The sequence below is a fragment of the Dromiciops gliroides genome, chromosome 3, assembly GCF_019393635.1.
Source record: "Dromiciops gliroides isolate mDroGli1 chromosome 3, mDroGli1.pri, whole genome shotgun sequence".
Lineage (NCBI taxonomy): Eukaryota > Metazoa > Chordata > Mammalia > Microbiotheria > Microbiotheriidae > Dromiciops > Dromiciops gliroides.
The window spans coordinates 615,088,476-615,105,763 of record NC_057863.1 but is presented as its reverse complement, the minus strand read 5'-3'; the positions used below and the strand labels follow the sequence as shown (position 1 = coordinate 615,105,763).

General features: G+C 48.4%; 1 protein-coding gene across 2 annotated transcripts in view; it reads right to left on the bottom strand.

Annotated features, from left to right (window-relative positions):
- Nucleotides 1-17,288, bottom strand: part of UBR4 (ubiquitin protein ligase E3 component n-recognin 4) — a 145,444-nt gene that overhangs the window by 70,797 nt on the left and 57,359 nt on the right. Inside the window, exons 44-61 of one of the 2 annotated variants that reach the window (XM_043995493.1) lie at nt 16,946-17,173; nt 16,218-16,375; nt 15,357-15,528; nt 14,930-15,131; nt 13,670-13,833; nt 12,557-12,773; nt 11,057-11,273; nt 10,338-10,370; nt 8,987-9,050; nt 8,441-8,575; nt 7,894-8,068; nt 5,469-5,609; nt 4,575-4,696; nt 3,734-3,845; nt 3,192-3,322; nt 2,910-3,087; nt 2,350-2,454; nt 594-731 (exon numbers count right to left, since the gene is read on the bottom strand). In XM_043995493.1, coding sequence (XP_043851428.1) covers nt 594-731; nt 2,350-2,454; nt 2,910-3,087; nt 3,192-3,322; nt 3,734-3,845; nt 4,575-4,696; nt 5,469-5,609; nt 7,894-8,068; nt 8,441-8,575; nt 8,987-9,050; nt 10,338-10,370; nt 11,057-11,273; nt 12,557-12,773; nt 13,670-13,833; nt 14,930-15,131; nt 15,357-15,528; nt 16,218-16,375; nt 16,946-17,173 — 2,692 coding nt within the window. The remainder of the gene's footprint in view (nt 1-593; nt 732-2,349; nt 2,455-2,909; nt 3,088-3,191; nt 3,323-3,733; nt 3,846-4,574; nt 4,697-5,468; nt 5,610-7,893; nt 8,069-8,440; nt 8,576-8,986; nt 9,051-10,337; nt 10,371-11,056; nt 11,274-12,556; nt 12,774-13,669; nt 13,834-14,929; nt 15,132-15,356; nt 15,529-16,217; nt 16,376-16,945; nt 17,174-17,288) is intronic. The other variant, XM_043995494.1, reaches the window with a different exon arrangement.

Here is a 17,288-nt window from a genome sequence, read left to right as displayed (position 1 = left end):
ATTTTTAAAAGCTAGGGAAGGAAATCACACAGAAAAACAGGCTCCAAGGCCAAATAAAAAAAGATTTTTAGATTGACCACCACTTGGGATTATCTGAAGCCCAGTGGTTCCCCTCCACTAGTCCTGATAATCAAAGAAGAGTTATGTATCTTTCTCAATATTTGTCCCTTTGGGTTCAAGACAGCAGTCCAAACATAAGCCTCTAGGTTCAAGGTTGGTCCCAAAGAAGACATCGGAGAAGCTACCTGCCCTGGCTTCTGCACAGAGGTGGGGACACTGCACAGAACATCATTCTTTCAATACATCAGTTATAGTTGGACTTCTTTTTTTCTTCCTCTTTTAAAATTCTTTATCATAAGGGTTAGGGGTCAGGAAAGGGATACAGCAGGAAATATTAGTGATATAAAAAGATATAAATAAAAAAATTTTAAGGTGAAAGCCCTATAGCTTCAAATGCATCTCTACAAGGAGCATAAAACACTTGAGTTCAAGCCATGTCCATTTGCTGCAATCTAGGCCTAGCATCCAGGCAGTGATTTCTCCCTTTGTCTCTACCCTCTCCACAGGGAGGTCAGGCTCTCATGAGACATTACCACTGTGCTCTCCAGCCACCGAGTCCACGGCGCTCCCTCCACTCTCGGAGCCCACACTACCGCCATGATCGGCAGGAGAAGTCCGAAGGGTGGAGCCATCAGTTGCGGCCGTGCTGCCTTCATCGTCTGATGCTGGAGCTAAGAGAGTAACAAGAGCTGTTACAGGTAAAAACATTGCTTTGGTGTGACAGCATCAAACCACACGGTGCAAGGGACACAATGCAGTTTACATCCTGTTGTCCAAGAGATAGCTTTGCTGGTTAATCTCCAAGAGGAACGAACATCGTACATAGCTCACTGCTACTCAGACAGAAGTAAAAACCCAACTCACTGGGTATTTCCTTAGCCACGGAATTACACTACAAGTTGAATATGACTGACATTCGACAAACTTATTTCCCAAATAAAATACATCATGTTCATTAACGTCTAGGTGTTCCTGACACCCAGGGACTGGTCATTATCACCCAAAGCAAGGGACTCTTAAATCATGATGGGCATTTATCTCTAGTTTGATCTCTCAAGGACGCCTCCTTTATGAAAAGCCCATAATGTTTACTCGTTAACCACATACTTTCACAAACCAGCCCACTTCTTTTAAAAATCACATGGCATAGGGAGAGTTCAGTGGGAAGTTTCAGACTTTCTAATTAGCCTCATCAGATGCAATAATGAAGCAAGGAAATTCCCCAGAGACAGCCACAGCATCCAGGTTCAGGGCTGAACTGAGACAGGAGGAAAATTCTGGATGCAACACACCAAAAAGGACCAGCCAGGAAAGCCACATAGAGCACAGTTAAGTAAGCCACAGTGCACAAAAGACAACATCCATCATCTCAAGCTCTACAACCCCAGGGGCAGTCATCCAAAAAGCCTCAGGACAAGCTACAGGCCATGGTGGTGACTGGAGGGTAGAAGGGAAACATTGGGTTGGGTTGATTTCTTCTTTGCTCATCTTCTTAAAGTAAGATTTCCAAAAGAAAAGAGACAGAAAACAGAGAGCCTCGATCTAAAAACATACTGGAGCCAACCCTTGGCCTATGAAGGGACTAGGCTTCCAGTAAGTCCACTATGCAGGCTCTCCCCTGCAAACCCTTCTTCCTCTCGTTGGCCTCAGTACAGGTCTAACTCTTCACCCATTAATACCTTCACTAGGACACAAGGGAGGGAAGTGAGAAACTGATGAAATTCACGCTGGTCAAACATTTCTTTTTACCAGGCTTGGCCAAAGTTTTGTTGCAAGGAGGTTGAACTTAAGACTACAATGAGGTTTAGGGATTATCTGTGAATTTCCAAGTCCATGCTATCCCTCAGTCTTTGAGCACAAAGGTAACTGAGAGTTGGTCAAACTGATCCAAAAGTCACACGAATTTCACCTGATGCACACTCTCATTTCTTGCCACCTAAAAGTGGTGAGGAAAAGATGAAAGATGGGGTCTGTATTTCCTGCCCCCAATGCTACAAAGCCCTCCAGTGGAGCCCAGACTTCACCAGCCACCAGGCCTTCTCTGGGCCTTCCCTCATGGCACTGGGTGGAGTCAGACTGCAGCAGGGAAGGGACAGAGAAGACAGACATGCGCTGCTGCCAAGCAGTATCTATAGAGACGCCTCTGACACACACGGCCTCCAGCCAAAGCCGAAGCCGAGAGCCTGAGACGGCCTGTCAAAGCAGCTGCCCATCACACTTGCGCAGCGCAGGCAGGGAGGCCTCAGGGTCCTGGGGCCCTGAGCCTCGCTCCTTGCTGCGGACAGTTACCTGATGCTGTGGTGTCAGAAAGGGTTCCTGCGTCCAGGGAGGAAGAGCTGGGTGCCTGGCCGGACAGTCCCAGGCTCTGCAGGCCCAGGGCACTGCTGCTGCTGCCTGGGAAACAAGTGGAGAGTGAGCATCACACCCCCTCCAACCCCTTAACCACAACACTGCTCACAGGCCACCTGCTGTTCCTGAGAGCCTCTAACACCAGCGCGTGGCTCCTTCCTGGCCAGCAGGAGGTCTTTAAACAGCCACTGCCGTCTACCCACCAGGCTTGGGTGAGAGATGATGGTGGAAAGCAGCCATCTGTTCAAACAAGGACACAGGCCAGAGAAGCCAAACTGATTCAGGAAGAAATAACCAAAGAGATAGGCCTGAGAAAAACCGAAGATCAAATCCACTGAAGGCGACCCCTCCGTCACTCTCCACCTGTGTCTCTGCGCAGCGGTTACCCAGATCAACCTCATCTCCCAAATCTGGGCATAAGCTAGTAAGTCAAATGAAAATCATTCACTATCAAAGGCCACTCCTGCGGGGCCACAGCAATTGCCAGAAAAGCCTTCTACCTTGCTGGTCCTGTTGCAGGCTCAAGGCAATGGCCAGCTCCACCATAGTCTCATCATCTGCATCAGGCGGGATGTCGAGCATGGGAGGGAAACCCTCTGCTCCGGCCAGGAGAGCCTCCAGGGGAGAAGGGTTGCCATTGTTCACGTTCTCAGCCGTCTCCAGCACCATGGACTCAGACTGCAGGGAGAGAGCCTGCTAAGTGCCCTGCTGAACACCTCAGCAAAGCACAAGGGCTGCTTCCCAGCTCGGTTCGGGCTCCCTCCCGACAGGCTAAGACTCACCACCATCTCAAAGTCCCCGTGGTCCACCTCATTCTGCTCTTGGCTCTCCTGGCGGATGTGCCCACTCTCTGGAATCCCTGAGGACTGCATCTTCTCGTCGGCGTCATCATCGTCGTCATCATCCTTGTCTCCTGGGTGAAGAAAATCCGGTGACCTCAGGGCTCCCAGGTTCTCCCTTCCTCCGGCCACAGCTTACATAACAGACTATTAACACACGTTAGAGAGCCAATCCAGCACCCAGGGGCTGCCTTGGAATTCTAAGCACTACACCTCACCAGCTCAGCCTGAGAAGATGCAGACGTCAGGCGAGCTTGGGCGAGACAGGAAAAAGAACACCGTTAAGCTCCAGTACATCTCTCAGTGAGATGAACCCGTGCCTACTGACACAGGACCAGGCAGGGAGTGCTAACGGTTTGCCTTCAGAAGCAAGGTTAATTCTAAACTCCAGAGAGGAGACTGAGCATCCAGGCACTTGGATAACCTGTGCCCTTGAGCACACAGGAGCATCACGTGCCAGATCAAAAGAGAGGAGCCTGCATTACCCATGGGCGTGTTGCTCCGAGGGGAGGAGGGCAGTGTCACATGTCTCCGCTTGTTCCTAGGCCTTAGCACTCGGATCAGAGCCTGTTTGCAGGAGAAGCTCACAGCAGGATCCTGAAATAGAAATGGAAGCCATCTTTCTGACTAATGCTGAGACCCAGCTAGAACCCGTCAACTTTTTGTCCCTGACTCCAGACCTACTACATAACATACAGCCACTATGCTAACAGATGGGTGAGACACCAGGCTGTGTTTGTTTTTTATCAAACATAACAAATGACTAGCTTCTCAGGGGGGTGACCTCAGTTCTATGCTACAACAATCTGTGCTTCTAACTCCTGTATCCTCTTAAGGGGGGGAGAGGAGGGTGTCTGGAAACAGAACACAAGCCTTACAGAAGTACATTTAGATGGTATTCAGAATGCTGACTCCTGTTTTCTCCATTCTAAAGATCACAGACTAGAGCTAGAAAAGGTGACAGAGATCATGTTCAATTCTCTCGTTTTGTAGATGAAGAAGTTGAGGCTCAGAGAAGTTAAATGACTTGATTGATATAAAAGTTAATAAAAGAGCTAATAAAAATAAGCTAATAAGAACTGGAATAAAGACCAAGGTCCTGTGACTCCAAACCCAGTGCTTCTCACTCCAGACCATAGTGCCTCATTGGACTCCTTCCCAAGAATTCAGTGGGTACAAAAATATGGAGACAGGAAACAAGTTCCAGCAGCAAGAGGCTCCCCCAAATATTACCAATCTGACAGAGCTTTCTAAACAAGATTCTCTACTTGGATACTCAGCATCGTCCCCCCTGAGGTTGTTACAGGACAGTATGTTGATACATACGGGGCAAAGGAGCATCTGCATATAGATCTTGGAGGCTGTGTTGATACAGTCCAGCTCACAAGTACAGTAGCCATGAATGATGTCCACCAATGCATTGACAGTAGCTTCAACATGAGTCAAACCTAAAAAGAGGGAAAATAATTAGAAAATCCAAGACCATTCAAGATTGGAAGAAAACCCTTGCCATTTAGAATGGCTAAATTCCTGTTTCTTCATGGGAAGGTTATTCTCAGACAAAAGGCAGATGAGGCAAGCACTGAAGACAATGAGATTATGGGTCATTATCACAACATGTACTAAAAATACCCCCCCCCAAAGACTTAAGGTATTGTAAAGAATCAATTGTTATTTGAGGTTTTTATGACCCCAACTTTTGGCTAGAATTTAAAAAAAAACTCGGTGCAACCCTAGGGCTCCGCAAACTGCATGGTGCTCCACCCACTGGTTGTAGCCATTGCCATGGTGCTGGCACCTCACGTCATCACCACTCACTGACACCTACATGGGCCTGGCAAAATTATAATGATTGGAAGCTAGTGAGGGCAGTCATGTGACTGTCAAAGCGGCCAGCCAATTGGCTGCGGGCTGTGTGTAGTCAGCCTAGGGTCTGCTGGGAAGAAGAGAGGTTTTCCGCCTTCTAGCTCACAACTATACACTCCCCAAACAAAATAAATCAGTGGGTAGCTGCTGCTTTGACAGCATATATCAGCAGGTTCCACCCCTTCCTGATCATTCCCACCCCCCAGGAGCACCTTTTCTGCCTTTCTTGATGTACCAAGCCCTTAGGTCAATGCCTCTTACGTAGTGAGTGCTTAGTAAATGCCTTCTGTTGACCAGCCATTCCTTAAAAACAAAAAGCAGACAGAGCAGCAGGCCACTAGCTTACTGAAATACCTGGTAAGCAGGCAGGTGCCAAAAAGGCATTCTTGGGTTTCGATGCATGCAGTTTCCAGAAATGATTGATGAGCTGGGTGATGAAAGTACAGCCATCCCCTTCTGTATGTTTCTGGGGCTCTTTCCCCTCATCTGTTCCTTCTAAGTGGCAGAAAGAAAATTATTATTAATGGTAAGTTGGGGATGAAATTTAATTTTCATTAAGATTAACTCAAGTCAGGGATGTTTGCCTGTGCAGGTAGTTTCAAGGAAGGCCCCGATAAAAAAGAGAGCTATCTCAATACTAACAGGAATGTACAAGGATAAGGTATAAGACTAGGGAAGGCACATTCCAGAACAATTTTACCACCAGTTATTAAAGAAATGGGAGGGGTCTGGAGTCTTTTCACTCTGCCATCAGTGTCTAAATTTTTCTGAATAATCCCAGGATTACAATTTGTGAGGAAAGGGGATGAAAAGATGATGGATAAAGGAATAATTTGGACAAGAGATGATTTTAAAGAAATCAACAAATAACCTTTTGAGGGCAAGTTAAGAGCGCTGGCCCGGGGGCTCTAAAGGATAAGAGTTAGCAAGTTAGAACCAAAATTGCACAATGGCCAGTGAATTTATGAAAGAGCAGCTGAACAGTACAAAAACAAACATTATCTTAGGGATCTAACACAATCAGCACCCAAGTGTGGCTTTGAGTTATACCCCAAAGGTCAAGAGACTTGAACTCTGAAGGACAAAACATAGGTTCTGTCCAGAAATCACATGATTTCTGATACTACTGATGCCAAACACAAGGATAACCAGTACAGGCATGCTATAGAAGAAGCCCCTACAGCGATATCTCCAAAATAAAAATATCAGAATATCGATAGCTCCACAGAATAGACGTCCATTCTTTTCAAAGTGCCTGGCAGTGGCCTAGAGTCAGCCAAAGACCAGTGGAAACACTGAAAGGATGAATGGGTCAAGAGGACCTGCCACCCTTTCTGGAATTCTGAGTGCTTTTCTAAGTAAGATTCTAGTCATTTCAACACCACAGATAGAAAGAAAGATGAACAGGTCTCTAAAATAGTCTACAATAGAGGATACAGAGCATGTATACAAAATATAAAATAGCAAAGGAATGAAACAAGTATAAAGTGCTCTCTAAGAGTAAAATGAAAGAAGAAATCCATTCTAGCTGGGCAAGACAACAACAACAACTAGCATTTAAATCATGCTGTGTGGCTAGGCAGTGTGTGATACTCACACCAACCCTAGGTACTATTATTATCTTCGTTTTACAGATAAGGAAACTGAGGGCAAACAGGGTAAAGTGACTTGCCCAGGGTCATACACAGCTATCGAGTATCTGAGGCCTGATCTGAACTCGGGTCTTCTTGACTACAGGCCCTGCATCCTACCCACTGGGCCGCCTCGATGCCCCGAGATCCTTCCCAAGATCGGGGAATGCAATCAGACTACATCTAAAGCATGGTGCTCAGTGCTGTAAACCCTATTTTAGAAAAGATACTGGTCATCTGGGAAGCTGCCATAAGCAGAGAGAAGACCACTGAGATGGTGAAGGGATTCCAGATGATGCTAAGTGAGGACTGACTGAAGGAAGTATGGCTGTTTAGCCCAGATAGGAAAAGACTTAAAAGATGATGGCAAGCGTCAAGTATCTGAAAGAGTGTCACATGGAAGAACTCAATTTGTTCTGCTTAGTCCAAGAAAACAGAATTAGGAACAATATGTGAACATTTTCAAGAGGTAAACTGAGGCTTACTAGAAGACAAAATTTTCCAACCATTAGCACTGTCTGAAAGAAGAAAAGGCGACCCTGGGATGTGATGAGGTCCTCCTTACTAGTGGCCTTCAAGTAGAGGGCAGGTCAGCCCCAGACTGTCTACACTGGCGTCGTAATTAAGCACTACTGAATGATTAAGGTGCTAACAAGTAGAGACAGAAGGAAGAAGGTGGTGGTGGAAAAAGGAGGATTACACTCCAGGCCAATGCAGAAGTAAGAAAGGCTAGAATGAGGCTGGGGAATGACAAGGAGAGTAGTTTGTTAGGGCCGTAGAACAAAGGAAGGGTAAGAGTACCAAACAAGGCTGTGAAGATAAGCCACATCGACTTGAATGCCAAACTAAGGAGTCTGTACATAACCTGATCCACTGGGAGCGGGCACTGAAGGTTTGGAAGCCACAGTGATGTGATCAGTAGAGCACAAGAAGATGATTACTTTCAGCAGAATGTGTGACAGATTAGAGAGGGCTGATAATAGAATCAAGGAGACCAGGCGGGCAGCCGCTGCAAGACACTTAGCCATTATCATTTCTTCCATGAGGAAGGAGAGACCAAGCTAATTTGGAAGCACCCCCTCATTTCTCCTGTCCTTCTTGTTTCAGCGTTTTCACAGGAGGACGTGGCCGCCCAAGGTTCCATTCACCTGCTTCCACCAGGGGCACCTTGGACTCGGTGAAATGGACCAGATTGTTGGGACGCACGACGGCGATCGAGCGAGCGGAGATCACGAGCCGCTGGAACACCTCCGGGTCCAGCTCCTTCCCGTCTCTGCTGGAGGAGTTGAGGCACTGCACAGCTTTACTCAACAAGGCCTGGTCCTGTTAAAACAGCAGGCTCGCACAGGACTGGCCAAAAGCAGGGGACCGGAGCTGAAGCTTATGGGGGGATCTGAGAGGTCGCAGCAGCAAGGCCACCCTCCATCCCTAGAGGGGCAGGGTGCAGGCAAACCGCAGCAGGGAGCAACATGTGCACAGGCGTTACAAGGGAGAAGGCCCTGAGGACTACAGCCTCTCCAGCAGAGTCTGATCTTGGCTCCCCAGGTTTACACCTCCAGCAGAAAACTCATCTTCCCCACCACGTCAGATTAGCCAAGGTTCTGGCTTCCCAAATGCTATTCTATCAAAGGCTCAGCCATGTCTTGAGAGAAAGAGGTAGCAAAAGATGACTTTTTGGGATGCTCGGGAAATTACCTTGTGGTTGTGATAGGCTGAGCGGCTGGTGTGTAGGCTGGCAAGGAGGCTCTTTGTCTGCTGCTGGACGCTGGATGGTGCTGGCATGGATAGCAGCATGGTAGCCAGCTCCTGAGCTGCAGCCTTGCTCTTTTCCTGGTCCCAGAGAAAAGGATGGAGAGAGGGCAGAGGGATTAGTACCAATGTACCCCCAAAGAGCCTGCTCCTGCTCTTCCTCCCTCCCTTCTCCCACCATTTCAGGAGGCCCACCCCTCACAGGACTTGGCCACGACTGGGCCTCGAGCCCCGGACTGGTCCCTGCCCTTCTGGAGGTCTCAAGCAGCTGGTCTAGTGGCCTGAACCTGGCTCTTGGAGAGGCCACAGCACAGGTAGGGCTAGCACACAGGGATAGAGAGCCGGTGTGTTTCCCCAGGGCTGCTCCTCCCTTGACCAACTCCTAGGGCCCATGCCAAACAGAAGCCGAACTCTTCAAACACAAGACCAGAAAGCCCTGAGGTCCCATGCGCCTTGTCAGACAGCTCCCATGGCTTTGAAGAAGTCACTTGCCTTCTCACTGACAGGGCCCACAGCAAAGCAGCTTTCCAGGGCTTCTAAAGAACTCCCCACTAGCCTAGAGGGAAGAGAGAAAAGCGGCTTGAGTCAAGCAGCCCGCCTCCCCCTTGTGCTTTGGCCTAGGCAGACTACAGCTGTGGGTAGCTTGGGGACAGCTGGTGAATGCCAAAGACAGAATAAGAGCGTGCTAAGAGCGGCCACAGGCACCATGCATATCATTTCCTTGTGTCACAGGCCAGAGTGAAACCTGGCTCCCCCTCACACGTCAACCTGGGGCCGTGCTCATAATCCTCAGCTCAAAGATGGGGCTTTTCTCTCTCAAAGAGGATAAAACTGTTCCCTCTGCTGCCCGTGGCAAGGATCACTGGAATTGGCTTAACAACCGGGATCCACCAGAGCCCAAGGCACAGGGGTACAGAGATCAAGAAATGATGGGGTGCCCCCAAGGGAAGAGTATTCTTGAACACTTCTTGAAGTGAAAAGAAGTTACACCATGGCCAGAGCTCTTTCAGATTTCCCCTACATCTTCAGCAAAGACCACACAAACATTTCCTGGGAACCCTGAGCACAGAAACTCTTTACAGAAAAGGAGAGAGAAGAAACTGGCTCATCATGGACCTGGCACTGCCAACACCCCAGTGATGGCATACCTAAGGTGCCAATCAGAGGCTGTGCAGCTGTCCATCAGACTGAAAAGGGAGAGGGTAGATAAGTACTGTTACCAAAGCTTAAGATTTCCCCCAAAAAAACATCCTGCCACCACTCTTGAGTCTTCTGCCCCAACTCTCACAAGTGTTTTATAACGAAAAGACCCATATCTTGACACAGGAAGCCCTGACACAGAGAAAGAGAGAGAGAGAGAGAGAGAGAGAGAGAGAGAGAGAGAGAGAGAGAGAGAGAGAGAGAGAGAAGTGTGGAGAGAGGTAGGAGAAAAGGGCAAAAGTGGGTAGAGAAATGGAGCAAAGAACAAGGAAAGGTATGAGTAAGGACTAAAACAACTGTGATCAAGTTGCTCTCCGACTGCTCATCCAGTGATCTAACAAAAAACACACCCTTCCCTGGGCCATAAACACATGGTACAGAAAGGTCAGAAGGGAAAAGGGCAGGAAAGAGCAAGCGACAGGTCAGTCTGCAAAGCTGGCAACAATAACAGCAGAGGGCACCTGAACCCCTCAGGCCAGCCCATCTTTACAAGGGGAGAAGCCTGCAGCCATGCAAGAAGCAGAAAGCAAAGAAGCAGAAGGGCCCCTGTCCACAGCAGCAGGGTCAATGCCAAGCCACATCACTGCTCATGGTGCTCTCAGACACACATTCACTCGTGCAGAGGAAAGGAGGGCATACTAACCGATCCAACTTGGTTAGGGACTCAGTTTCAGAACTTGGGGGGAAGCAAAGAAAAAAAGGAAAGAAAATATGTGAAGCTCAGAGAAAAGTGGAAACCACAAATCAATATGGGGAAGGAGTGGGTGGGCAGAAGGTGCTGTCAAGCCAGGCTCCTCTCGGCTCTTCCGAGAGAGAGGAAGTCAACATCTCGCACTGTAAGATGCCCAGCCAAGCTTTCTTGCACAAAGCCAAGCATCAGGCATGTTGTGGGAGCCCCTCGAACTAATTCCCAGGGTGCAGAGGGCAGCCTTGGACCAGCAAGGCTGCTCCCACAAAGGTGGCTACTGCAGAAAGAGACCAGAGGATGGTAAGACCGAGAGGCTGGGAGGACCTGCCAGCAGCATCTGCAAGACTGGCTCCCCAAACGGCAAGCTGGCCTGAGACTGATGTGGCTGATTTAAATGGGTGAAGAAAGGAAGGAGTCTGGAAATCTCAGGGAAACTGAGCTCAAAGGTGTAATCAGGAGAAGGGAAAGGAGCCTTAGGGGTAGACCGGGCCCCAGGGGTATCTTCAACTCTACCAGTGAGACATTGGACATTGGTGAGCTGGGTGAAAATGGAGGGCAGAAATGGCATTCTGGACAGATGTCTGAAAGCACACTGAGGATATACAGGAGCGTGGGGAGGGGAAGGGCAGGAGACCCAGTTATGCCAAAGAATTAAATGACTCCAAGGTGGGTACCTCTCCAGGACAGTCCCGCTAGAGGGGGCCGGGGCTGCTGAGTCACTCTCTCCAGGGCCACTGCCCTGGCTCACGTTGGGAGGACAGACATTGCTGACAGAGGCAGAAGGGAAATCCTCTGGGGGCTCATCAGGCCATCCAAACTGCTCCTTAGTCTTGCCATAAATCTTGACGGCATCTATCATAGTGACTCCTGCTGGATCCACAGAGGCCCCAACTGCAAACCAAAGAGAGAATTTAGGAGGCAGGTTCCCCGTAGCATTGACCCTTTACCCTTCAAAGCCAACACTGGACCAGTCCATGGGGGAAGCAAATCAAGGTGCTGACATGGTCACTACCCCATGCTACAGGACTCCAAGCAGCCAGTCCTATGCACAGCCAACCATCCTAGAGTGCTTTCCTAGTGCAATCAAGATACCAACCATTCCATATCAGCCATGGCCACACAGCCAGACAAGTAAAAGATGAAGGCAGGCAGAGGTGAGCCCATCTTTACTGCATGATCAAGGGACTGAAAGGCAAAGTTCTTGCCAGCAAAGGAACATGGGCCCCACTAAGCCTGCAGCCTTGGAACTCTATCTGTTTAGACTGCTGGGCTCTCTGCCTGAGAGACATGGGCAAAGATGTCCCCGAAACACCAGTGACTATTCACAAAACAAATCTCACTGCACTATCCACCTTCCCTTCTTGCATCTATACTTTTCAAGCATGTCCTTTCCTTTCTGTTATTTGCCTCCCAATCTCAAATAAGATGGGGAGTTCCCAAGGAGGGCAGAGGAAGGGAAAGGTTGTTATCATTCCCATTTATATAGTGCCTACTTTGTGCCTGGCACTGTGCTAAGTAAAGCTTTTGGGGGGGGGGGAATGGGGGTTAAGTGACTTGCCCAGGGTCACACAGCTAGTAAGTATTCAAGTGTCTGAGGTCAGATTTGAACTCAGGTCCTCCTGAATCCAGGGCCAGTGCTCTATCCACTGCGCCACCTAGCTGCCCCCTAAGTAAGCTCTTTTAACAAATATTACCTCATTTCATCCACATAACAATCCTGTAAGGAAGATGCTCTCATATCCCCCATTTTACAGATGGGAAAACTAAGGCAAAGAGAGGTGAAGATACTTGCCCAGGGCCACACAACAAGTGACAGCACCTGGTTCCAGGCCCAGTACTCTGTTCACTACACCACCAGCACAGTGCTGCCAGATACAACTGACAACACAGATTGTGAGCTCTCAAGAGTAATGACCCATTGCCAGGACACACTAAGTTATCTCTCAAACCATGGCACCCTAGTGTGTTTTCCAATAGGGATCACATCATGTTCTGCATATGTCATCTGCCAAGGGGAGAAGGGCCTATCAAAGTCTACCAACAGTCCATTCTTTTCCAGGAGCTGGCCCCCAGGCAGAGGGATGGTGCTCAAGGAGAGGCGAGCGAGGTACTCTATGAGCACTCTTCAAAGGTCAGTGGCAATGAGCCTCCAGCAGGAGGCCTCCCTCACTCACTGAAGATGCTCAGCTTCTTGTCGGCCTGCAGGGCTTCTTCACGGGTGAAAGGGAAGTCAAACCATCGTGAGCGAGTCAGGTTGAGCTGCATGGTGCGGCCAAAGATCTCGATGTATGACGGGGCCCGTTCGATGGCCTGGGTTCCAATCTGAAGGCGCATGCCCGTCATCACCATAGTGCTGTTGTTGTTGCTCACATCAATGGTGAAGCCTCCGGGCTGTGAGTAAAGACAGCACAGCTTAGGAAACGAGCAAACACGCAGAGCTTTCACATGACACAGAGAAAGACATCATGGTGTGGCCAGCTGGGATGGCGCAGAGAGAGGGGAAGGGGCAACAGGATGATCTATCCGGCGGCTTGAGGAGACACAGATATGTATCACACAAAGGAGAAGGCACAGAAGGACTGGCAGAGCCCCAAAGCAGGGAGCCGTTTCAGTGTCTAACCACAGCTCAGTCAGTGACCATGCCCCTCTCTAGCATCCTTGTCTGTAAAATTGGAATAAGGATTTCCTCCTTGCTCCTGAGGCGGGAAAGACCAAGACATAGGATGAATGACCAGCTCCTCAGTTTCAGACTTCCAAACGCTAGCTCCAAGCCCAATAAAAATGACCTAGTGTTTCCTAATCTCCCCAAGCTGCTCCCCCAATACTACACACAACTCTCTTGACAATGCTGGAAGATGGACTGGGGAATGGGGATTCTTCTGCACATGTGATGTTATGGAGACTATGGCTGAGTAGGTGACAACACACCCATTTCTGCTTTGTATGCTTCTCCAAAGGTTTAAAAAGTCCACTTTTTTAATGCCACCTATTTGTATTAAAGAATAACAGCTGGCAGGGCAGCTAGGTGGCAAAGTGGATAAAGCACCAGCCCTGGATTCATGAGGACCTGAGTTCAAATCTGACCTCAGACACTTGACAATTGCTAGCTGTGTGAGCCTGGGCAAGTCACTTAATCCTCACTGCTCCACAAAACCCCCCCCAAAACCAAAAAACCCAAGAATAACAGCTGGGGACTACATTTTGGCTCTCTGAAAAGAAATCTGTTTTCCAAACAAACAAATGCTATGATACCCCTCAGAAAGAGTCTCGTTCAGCCCGGGGCTCACCTTGGTGTTGGCCACATACATGCCCGTGGAGTTAAGCCGGTGTTTTATCTGCTGTGCATTGTAGACCTGTAGGAGATCATTGCCACCAAACTCCACGTCTGTGAGCTGTTGGTTGTGTTCAAAGAAGTCGATGGGGAAGGTGACCTGACTAGAAGTTCGAGTAGCTGTGTGAGGAGCAAACAGATGTCAGAAAGCCCCAACACTTGTCATCTACATTCTGTTCACGTCTACAAGACTGCTGTCTGAAATCCCACTGAGAAACCTCTGCTTTCTCTGTGCCTAAGCTGCCCCTTGAACGCTGAGCTCAGCAGCCTGCAGAGGAGCTCAGACAGTGTAGAAACAGCAGAGCCTATCTCTGTAGCGTGTTCCTTACCACAACTCCAGGAGTGAGGAGGTACAAGGCTTATTATCTTCCTTTTGCATAGGACTCGTTTTAGGTCCCAGGTGAGTGTCAGGGCCAGGACACAAAGCAAAGAGTAATTCCCAAGTCCCATGTTCTTGCTACTATCCCAAGATGTATCAGAGAAAACACTTCATTGTCCTTCCCCCCTTGCCAATGCTAGGCTTTTCCCTGCCAACAATCAACCCCAGGACTGGCCCTCTCATTGGTAAGAGAGGCTCTCTGTCAGCCCCCTTATCATGAACACTGTCTTCTTCTAAGAAGTGTGCGCAATCTGAGATGGGTAAAGTGGAAGCCCTGTCTTGTATCAAGCATCTGGATTAAATAATCTCTGAAAGTTGATTTTAGTTAGAATTCTGTAAAAATAAAAGAATATAAATACACTATTTCCTCAGCAAAAATGTCAAAATAAAAGCAATTTTGTGGCTTGGTTTGTTTTACCAAAAAAAAAAAAAAAAAAAGAAGTGTGTGCTACAACAAACTGTCCAGTAAATATGAGTCTCCAGTACGAGCGCAGAAACTGTCTCTGGAGGAACCTTCTGCTCCAAATCAAACACTCCTGCCTGGGAGTGCCACTGTCCCTAAAGGGAAGTGCATCACTTCAGAGACACGGGCTACATTCTTGGTTGTCTGTGGGAAAATTAACCCGCCTTGATGGCTCCTTTCTGTTCACATAAGCCAGTTCTCTTCTGAATACAAGGAAACCCGTGTTTCCCAAGGATAAAAACCTGAAAAGCCTCTCCCAACCACAATCCAGACCTAAGTGGAACATGTGTTTCGCTATACATTAGAGCTACTAACAGGTGGCTAGTCTATCCAAGCGCATCTCAAACAGTTTAAAGGGGCACGGGAGGCCTTACTGATGGCTGCGGCCTTGCGTTTGCGGACAGGCTTCATGATGCTGATGACGCTGCTGGGCTGCAGGGAAGGCTGGAGCCAGTAGGATGTGTTCTCCACATTGGCCATGTAGATGCGAAGGCTGCCATCCTCACACAACAGAATCATGGTTGTCCGCTGCTGCTCATTGCAGGCCGTGTGCCGTATGGCGACCATGTCCTGGATCTGGGAAGAGACAAAGGAGGAGCATTAGCAGCCCTCGCAGCAGCTGAAGAGAGTTTCAAATGAAGAAATCATGGCAGGGCAGTAGCTCTTCTTCCTCAAAGAAAGAGCTCTAGGAGAAACATAGCCAAAATGCTTCTTCAAGCCTTCTACGATAAGGCTAGGAAACCAATCTTCAAATACAGCAGAAAAGGGCCATGGTCAAAGACAGGAAGAACGGACACCAACCTTCGCTTTAGCTGGCAAAGTCTTGATCTCCTGGATGAGAAAAGTATCTGGTTTGACCATGATCACCAGCGGCACACCTGTAGTTTGCTGGACACAACACACCAAACCTGGGTGGTTCATCACCTCAGACCACTGGCAAAGGGCAGGGGAAGTTTTGCTGCCACCATTAGTACTGCAACAAATAAAGACGGGCCACATAATTTAGGTGGCAATCATCAAATGGTAATTCTATACTCAACCAAAGAATGAAAAAGTCACTCTTCAACAGACTACACATGGATTAATGATGAATGAAGATGGTATGCGAAACAAGGAAAAGGACACATGTCTGTCCAACTGGATCAGCTAAATCAACTCTAGTCATTGATCACTGGAGGGAATGATACTGTATCTAGACTATCTTTATGATCTGATTCCATTCTGGAATAAATACACATTTTCCTTCGGCCCCAAAATAATCCCCTGGAGGCTAGGGTACACATTTATATCAGAATCACAGGCCTATTGTTACCACTGCTTAGTAACCAAATTCAAAGGGCCCTCCGTGTTCAGAACAGATAGGGGTGTGAGACTGCCCACCATCTTGCCTAGTGTTCCAAGTTCATATATAGCAAGGTGTGTTTCTTGGCACGGACAACAGAGTGTTTGTATTCCTGACTTGTCTAAAGGTGGGTGATCCACAGAAGCACAAATGAGAGGTAACTAGAAAGCTCTGAAGGCTCCAAACCTTTACTTCTGCTTTTAAAAATCTGATGACTACTTTCTCCCATAATCCTATTATCTTTGGTTTCCAGACAAACTGGTACCAAAAAACCTCTTCCGCTTCTAGCTAATCCCATGGGCTAGAAAGCTGGCTCCTACCTCTTAATGTTGATGGGGAAGAGCCGAAGCACCTCCAGCGTGGACCTGCTGATGGTGGCTGCAAAGGATTTGCCTTGGCAGTAGCTGAAGAAGAGCATCTGCAGCACGTGGGAGTAGTACACAGACACGCCTCCTCCTGCCACCTGGCTATTGCTGTCCTGCCGGGACACAGACCCAACATTTGTATTGAGCAAAGCACCAGCAGAGCTGGAACAGGCAGGGAAGCCACTGGTGCTGCTGCTCGGCAGCAGCTCTGTCAGACTCCTGTGCCAGGGCCAGCCTCCCTGACCGCTCCACAGGCTGCTGCAGAGGTGATGTTTCCTGGGGGAAACTTATAACCCAAACCCTGGGAACTGAGCACGGGGGAGCATTAGGGTCAATCAGTTTCATCCTTCAGGACATGACTCTGTGTTTAAGGTCATGAGAAACAAGCTGTCAGGTGAGAAAAAGAAAAAACATTCTCTCTCCCTCTCATGGATAAACTGCTGGAGAGGCTGCATGGCAGAGGGGAAAGTGTTTTTAAGAGGCAGAGGCCCTGGGCCCAAATACTGGCTCTGTTCCTTACTCCCTGGGGAATGCAGGATACATCAATTTACCACCCCTGACCTCAGTTTCCTCAGCTGTAAAATGGGGATGTTAGACTAAAGGATCTCTATGGGTCTCTTCCAATCCTAAATCCTATGATCCTAAGTAACTGAGGGCAGATTAAAGAGAAAAATCACTCCAACCTTCAGGTCTTCATGATTGACTTCCAGCACATTTGTGACATAGAAAGGCCCATGCTGGGCACTGCTGGCCTCCTCCATGAGCTGAGTGTAGATGTAGCCAGCTGAGGACATTATAACAATAATGTTCTTGCCCTCTTCATTGAAGAGAAAAGCAACATCTCTGATCTTTGAGCTTGGCAAGAGAAAGTAGAAGGTTGGGCTCAAGGCATCAACAGAGAGGTCGTATATCTGTGGGGCAGAGAGAGAAAAAACTCAATAAGAAGCCAACTCTTGGTCCTGTCTGGTAGAACTCCGGCTGATTCATTAGTGGCTAAACCAACCAAGGCTACCAGGCTGGGATGGA